The following is a 7,500-nucleotide window of genomic DNA, read 5'->3' as shown; positions in this document are numbered from 1 at the left end:
CTTTTCCAGAGGAAAATTTCTTTCAATTTAAGTTGAAAGAAAAGTAAAAAAAGAATAAAAGGGGAATCATTTGATTTACTTTTTCGGGATATCGCAATGGAAATAATATGAATTCTGTTTAATTCTATTGTAATATATTCTTAATTCTATTCTATCTTTATTCCCTTTAGAGATCAAATTTCCCGTTGTTCCTCAGTAGCTCAGTGGTAGAGCGGTCGACTGTTAACTGACTGGTCATAGGTTCGAATCCTACTTGGGGAGGTTTGGTTCATTCCGATTATTCCATTTCTTTTCTAAAGAACGGAATTTGAGTTCAAATCAGCAAAAGTATCATGGTTTTCGAAGTTTATCTATTGCATATAGGCTTATATAATAAGGACATCGTGGCATAACCATCGAGGTTAAGTCTGGGCCTAAAAGATCACATGAAGTTATACATAAGATAGACAAGCAAATCTCTTATGAATTTAGGGATACTCTTTAAATTTCAATTAAAAATGAAGGAGATTCTCCATTCGAGGGGAGTAGACTACTCAAAAATTTTATACCTCTTTTCTGCGATAATTGAGAAAAGTCCATTTACAAAAAAAAAAGAAAATGTGGAAAGAACTGATCAAACAAATAAAAGTCTAATTTACTTTATTTCGCTTCTCAAAAGATCCTAAGATCCATTAAAAAGCGTTTCCACGTGGTAGAACCTCCTCAGGGAATATAAGGTTTTCATGAGGCTGATCTTGAGCCGCCATCCACGCGCGAATTCTAAGTATAGTAGTGTCGAGTAGATCTGGTTGTTGCGATAATTCTTAATTCATGAGTTGTAGGGAGGGATTTATGTCACCATTGTCCTTCCATTATTGCGTTTGTCGATCAAAGTGCATATCTCTTTTTCAATAAAAAAAGGGTATTCTCATATATATATCGTTTTGGCGGCATGGCCGAGCGGTAAGGCGGGGGACTGCAAATCCTTTTTCCCCAGTTCAAATCCAGGTGTCGCCTGATCGACAAGAGAATTGAATTTTGACCTTTTAATTAAAAAAATGAGAGGAAAAACGAATTTATCTGTAATGTTTTCCGACTCTACTAGAAATCTGATCAAAACTTGTTTGATGTTCTAATAGAATTTATTGAATTGTTTCGTGTTAATATAATAGTTTTAGTGCAGAATTGAATCCCCCTTTGACTCCGTACCAGCGATTTAAATAAATATATATAGTTATTATAGTTTCTAGTATTCTCAGTGATTAGATTAATACAAAAAAAACAATTAGTTTAAAAATTAAAAAATAATAAATTTACATATCTGTTGTTTACTAGATATTGATGGACTTTATTTTATTTTTCTAATTTAAATAAAAAAATTTAATCTTATAATTTAACATTTCTCGTAGAAACTACCGATCATTTGTTAACTATTACAACTATTCCAACTATTTAATCAATTACTTCTTGGAAATGCTAAAAGTATTACTCAATTTTTTTATATGATACCGGGCCGGGATTGATATTAAGAATCAGAAACCCATAAATTTGAATAGCAAAAATAAGAGTTGCTTTTGGATTATTACATATATATTTTAGTGGAACCAATACAAAAAATGGATGAAATAAAGAAAAAATTGGAGCTACTATGTACATTAGATATAATGATGTAATGGAATTGAAATTCGATATATATAAGTCTATATATAAGAAGGTCGATCTGAATATTTAGATACATATCATATTGTAGATTGATCCATATTATATTATAGAGTAAAACTTTTTGCACTACAATTATAGAATAGATAATATAGATAATATGGTAGAAAGAAATCAATTTGATTTCTTTCTACCATATTATCTATCCAGATTTTATAGAATTCTGTTGCTTCTAGTCTGATTATTTCATTTATTAAATCTTAAGCAAAAATAGAATCTTTTTTTTCATTCACTGTATTGACATGAATTAAGAAATGAAATCATGTTTTAAGTCAAATTAGTCACTTTGACTTACCGTCTTTACATAAATTATAAGTAAAAAGGCAGTGGGAACTAGAATGAACAGTGCAGTAGCAATAAATGCCAGAATATTTACTTCCATAATCTCTATGCTTTTTTTCTTTTATTTCCAATAAATAACTCGGGATCTAATCCCATAGAGATGGTAAATCTTTCGTCAGCAAATTCAATGGTCTAAATCACATCTCGATGATATCAAATAGAACCAATATAATATCATGAATAACAATATCTAAGCTAAGCTATCAAATCGATTCATCGTCGAGAATGGAATAGTATAACATAGGAAGATCTTTTATCCATACCAAATTCAAAAAATGTCGTTTCTGATGCAATCAAAAATTCTTTTTTTTTTTTTAACTTTTGAATTTCAAATTAGATAAGGGTTCCCACGAAGCAAAAAAGAGGGGATCCCTCTTAGGAATGATATTTTTTTGTTATTAGGATTCCCTTTCACATACAAATTGGTGTCTTTTTTTGGATTTTTATTCATTCGGGACTGACGGGGCTCGAACCCGCAGCTTCCGCCTTGACAGGGCGGTGCTCTGACCAATTGAACTACAATCCCAGGAAAGGGGCGTACAGCATAGAAATTCTTATGCTTTCATTCAAACCTTTTGTTTTTATTATTTTAGATTATAGAATCGTTTGCTTTAATTAACTGACAGAGACGTATCATATATCCATTATTTTTATTATTATTCAATTATATAAATAGATATATTTATTGAATTGATATATCAATACGCACTTTAGAGATCGACATGGATTACTTGTAATCCCTTCATTCATTATTGCCAAATCAATTGAAAAATGAATCCATCAATACAAAAGAAATTAAATAAAGAAAGAGTCTTTTTTTTTATCTTTTTTTTATTTAATCGTTTTTTATATTATACTTAGAGATCCTAATAAGGATCTAGATCATTAACAAGATTTGAATTTTATATGTATATATGGTCCGTAAAAAAAGATCCCTAAAGATTTATCACATTTTATTTTCTCCCATATCTGAGCATATCGGCCATTTCCGGAGAACAACAAATGGTTATATCTTTTTATGGTGGATCGGCAAATTATTGGGCCGAGCTGGATTTGAACCAGCGTAGACATATTGCCAACGAATTTACAGTCCGTCCCCATTAACCACTCGGGCATCGACCCAGGAAGAATCAATTTGATTCTTTTTAGATGATCCATGATCAACTTTCTTTCGTAGTACCCTACCCCTAGGGGAAGTCGAATTCCCGTTGCCTCCTTGAAAGAGAGATGTCCTGGACCACTAGACGATGGGGGCCCACTTTCCCGACCGCCGTTATGCTATGTTCTTAGTATAAACAGTTTTTTTTTTAATTGTCAATAGATTGGAATGATATGATTCGCTCAGAAGGATCTCCCCCCCCCTTTTTTTTAAAACTCCATACCATATATTTGGGGGGTTCATCATCACGATTTCTAAATTGTTCATTCCAATCGCCAATCTATAATTCCAAAAAAAGTAGGATCTTTCGTGGAGTGGTTGGTTTGCTAGAAAAGGCGTAGCGTGGGTTAAAACTTCATTTCTTTTATTCATTTTATAAAAATAAATATATCTCTGTCTCATCCTAAGCCGGAAAAACCACGAATAAATATGGAAATCGGGGTAAAAGGATATGGATCAACAAGTTATTTTTTTTTTTTTCAATAAGAATCGGTTCAAGAGCAGGAAAATTGGAATCCATTTTGCAACGATTTAATAAAATATTTATTTGAATTGGTGGGTACATGTATCAATACCCAATACAATGAATTTCGTTATGATGAGGATAACCAGAATTCGAATCGCTTTTGAATTTATTTCAAATTCCATTGATATGATAACATCGATATCATATCATTCAAAATCAAATCTAATATCAATAAACTTTTTTATTAACTATATGTTTTTTCACTAGGTAAATCGAATTTTTTGTCCTTTAATGAGTCGATATGTAGATAATAGATATATCTATGTGCATATATTCTAACGGATATTCTAATATTATCTATATTAAGAAGTATATTCAGTAACAAATATCTGTACTAGACTCATATTGGCTTATTGCTGAATAAGGAATTGAATCAAGCGGAGCCCTTTTAACTCAGTGGTAGAGTAACGCCATGGTAAGGCGTAAGTCATCGGTTCAAATCCGATAAGGGGCTTTGAGCCCGACCCTTTTTCATTCTCATAAAACAAAACCTCAGCAGTAGTATTGGTCTTTTGTAGTTTTCGTATTTGAATGCAGAATAGAGATATTGTTGTTGTTCTTTTTTCGAAAAAAAAAAAACTAAGAGTCTAATTTCAGGAGAAAAAAGAATTTTGAATTGTAATAAACTATTGTTATCATTCTAATGAATGATAATCAAATTTTAGTAAACAATTTCTACTTAGTCTATTTAGTACTTAGTCTATTTATAAAGTAGAACATTTTTATCAGTCTCTTTTTTTTATTTAATGAATAATGATATCTTCTTTATATTGCTATTTTCGATTATTCCAATAATAAAATTTCGAAACATTAAAAAAAAAGTAAGTGGACCTAACCCATTGAATCAGAGCTATATCTACTATTCTGATATTCAAATTCGATATAGATGAAATTTATCTTTTTTTTTAGACTTCTTTTTGATTTGTACTTCGTAAGAATTAGTCGATATTTACGATTAAATCCTCCCGTTCCTCAAGATTCTATAGGAATATTTTTATATTCCCTTTCTACAGCTTATTCCAAGCTCCAAAATACAAGTCATTTTTTTTTGAACACAAGAGAAGATCAATTTCCATTTCTATAAAATGGGATATGATATATAAAAAAAATACATCAAATCATGGCTTCACGTATCAAATATTTTCTTTTTCTATCGGTGCTTCCGGTATATTTCCGGCAATTAATGACTGGGAGAAAGAGACTTTTCACTTACAGTCTCTTCTCTTATTATTTCTATTATTTTATTTAATATTAATTAAAATATTTTAATTCAATTAATATTAATTACTCGGATAGATAGATAGATAGATAAAAATATCGAAAAAGTAAATAGAAAAAATATTAGAAATTTCTCTTTCTCTTACCGTGATCTACAAAAAAGTAGACTTTGGAGTTTTTTTTAACTGAAAGAAAGGAAAATAGAACAAAAACGACACTAAAAGAAAAAATCTTGAAATAAGATTCAAATAGAAAAGTAATAAAAAATAGAAAGTACTAAATAAGCCAGTTTCCTAGACATAAAAATTAGAAGAATTTTGAAAACATTTTTTTTTTATTTTTTCAATTTCACAAAAATATTCTTTGAATATTATTCTTTGATCAAAGGAACGGAGTGTGCCCGGGCTCCGCTGGTAGCGCGAACGAGAAAAGGTATCATTTTTCTCTTGAAAAATTGTTAAAAAAAAATTTCTATCAGATTTATGAGTAAATTTATGAGTCATAAGACAATTAACCATTCATGACTTAGGGGATTTGATTTAGAAGAATAAAAAAAGGAATAGCCGGATTGAGTTCATGGATTCAACTTAACCTAGGTATCCATAGAGCAATAAATGATTTTTATATCCGAAACGCATTAGAAAAGAAGGGAAATCTACGAGAAAAAAAATCATTATATAAATGAGAAAAGCCTCCAAGGTCCCATCCCCAAAATGCTAGGAGGTGTTCGGAAATGGTTGAAGTAGTTGAATAGGAGGATCACTATGACTATAGCTCTTGGTAAATTTACCAAAGATGAAAATGATTTATTTGATATTATGGATGACTGGTTACGGAGGGACCGTTTCGTTTTTGTGGGTTGGTCCGGTCTGTTGCTCTTTCCTTGCGCCTATTTCGCTTTGGGGGGTTGGTTCACAGGTACAACCTTTGTAACTTCATGGTATACTCATGGATTGGCAAGTTCCTATTTGGAAGGCTGTAACTTCTTAACCGCTGCAGTCTCTACTCCTGCTAATAGTTTAGCACACTCTTTGTTGTTACTGTGGGGTCCTGAAGCACAAGGAGATTTTACCCGTTGGTGTCAATTAGGTGGTCTGTGGACTTTTGTTGCTCTCCACGGCGCTTTTGCATTAATAGGTTTCATGTTACGTCAATTTGAACTTGCTCGATCTGTTCAATTGCGCCCTTATAATGCAATCGCATTCTCTGGTCCAATTGCTGTTTTTGTTTCCGTATTCCTGATTTATCCACTGGGCCAGTCTGGTTGGTTCTTTGTACCCAGTTTTGGTGTAGCAGCTATATTTCGATTCATCCTATTTTTCCAAGGGTTTCATAATTGGACATTAAACCCATTTCATATGATGGGAGTTGCTGGTGTATTGGGCGCTGCACTACTATGCGCTATTCATGGTGCTACCGTGGAAAATACTTTATTTGAAGATGGTGATGGCGCAAATACATTCCGTGCTTTTAACCCAACCCAAGCTGAAGAAACTTATTCAATGGTCACCGCTAACCGCTTTTGGTCCCAAATCTTTGGGGTTGCTTTTTCCAATAAACGTTGGTTACATTTCTTTATGTTATTTGTACCTGTAACTGGTTTATGGATGAGTGCTCTTGGAGTAGTCGGCCTGGCCTTGAACCTACGTGCCTTTGACTTCGTTTCTCAAGAAATACGTGCAGCAGAAGATCCTGAATTTGAGACTTTCTACACCAAAAATATTCTTTTAAACGAAGGTATCCACGCGTGGATGGCGGCTCAAGATCAGCCTCATGAAAACCTTATATCCCCTGAGGAGGTTCTACCACGTGGAAACGCTCTTTAATGGAACTTTAGCTTTAACAGGTCGTGACCAAGAAACTACCGGTTTCGCTTGGTGGGCCGGAAATGCCCGACTTATCAATTTATCCGGTAAACTACTGGGAGCTCATGTAGCCCATGCCGGATTAATAGTATTCTGGGTCGGAGCAATGAACCTATTTGAAGTGGCTCATTTCGTACCCGAGAAGCCCATGTATGAGCAAGGCTTAATTTTACTTCCCCATCTAGCAACTCTAGGTTGGGGGGTAGGTCCTGGGGGGGAGGTTATAGACACCTTTCCATACTTTGTGTCCGGAGTACTTCACTTAATTTTCTCTGCAGTATTGGGTTTTGGTGGTATTTATCATGCACTTCTGGGACCTGAGACTCTTGAAGAATCTTTTCCATTCTTCGGTTATGTATGGAAAGATAGAAATAAAATGACTACAATTTTAGGTATTCACTTAATCTTGTTAGGCATAGGTGCTTTTCTTCTAGTATTCAAGGCTCTTTATTTTGGGGGGTATATATGATACTTGGGCTCCGGAAGGGGGGGATGTAAGAAAAATTACCAACTTGACCCTTAGTCCAAGTATTATATTTGGTTATTTACAAGAAATCACCTTTTCGGATTTTTTTTTGGATCTCGAGGTGCGTTTCTTTGGAAATGTCATACAACTGATATAGTTTTTTTATTGCTACAAGTCATGTGAAAGACATATCTTCTGTTCCGTAAAACAAATAGTTCTTTTATTT

General features: G+C 33.1%; 1 protein-coding gene and 4 non-coding genes across 5 annotated transcripts; 3 read left to right on the top strand and 2 right to left on the bottom strand.

Annotated features, from left to right (window-relative positions):
• Positions 1-189: 189 nt before the first annotated feature.
• Positions 190-261, top strand: TRNAN-GUU (transfer RNA asparagine (anticodon GUU)). Its single transcript has one exon. It is a non-coding gene; the product is annotated as a tRNA-Asn (tRNA).
• Positions 262-2,492: 2,231 nt separating this feature from the next.
• On the bottom strand, positions 2,493-2,566 carry TRNAD-GUC (transfer RNA aspartic acid (anticodon GUC)). Its single transcript has one exon. It is a non-coding gene; the product is annotated as a tRNA-Asp (tRNA).
• Positions 2,567-3,078: 512 nt separating this feature from the next.
• Positions 3,079-3,162, bottom strand: TRNAY-GUA (transfer RNA tyrosine (anticodon GUA)). The gene has a single exon. It is a non-coding gene; the product is annotated as a tRNA-Tyr (tRNA).
• Positions 3,163-4,107: 945 nt separating this feature from the next.
• TRNAT-GGU (transfer RNA threonine (anticodon GGU)) lies at positions 4,108-4,179 on the top strand. The gene has a single exon. It is a non-coding gene; the product is annotated as a tRNA-Thr (tRNA).
• Positions 4,180-4,610: 431 nt separating this feature from the next.
• LOC127740665 (photosystem II D2 protein-like) lies at positions 4,611-6,847 on the top strand. Its single transcript, XM_052252024.1, has one exon. It carries the CDS (start codon positions 5,708-5,710, stop codon positions 6,767-6,769), a length of 1,062 nt encoding a protein of 353 aa, XP_052107984.1. The 5' UTR covers positions 4,611-5,707; the 3' UTR covers positions 6,770-6,847.
• The last annotated feature ends 653 nt before the right edge of the window (positions 6,848-7,500 follow it).

The sequence above is a fragment of the Arachis duranensis genome, chromosome 7 (genome assembly GCF_000817695.3).
Source record: "Arachis duranensis cultivar V14167 chromosome 7, aradu.V14167.gnm2.J7QH, whole genome shotgun sequence".
NCBI classification, from domain to species: domain Eukaryota; kingdom Viridiplantae; phylum Streptophyta; class Magnoliopsida; order Fabales; family Fabaceae; genus Arachis; species Arachis duranensis.
This window is presented reverse-complemented; position numbering and strand designations above follow the sequence as displayed.

Bases quoted from the DNA above. Each gene is read 5' to 3' on its own strand.
- LOC127740665 (XM_052252024.1), top strand. From the start codon at position 5,708: ATGACTATAGCTCTTGGTAAATTTACCAAAGATGAAAATGATTTATTT.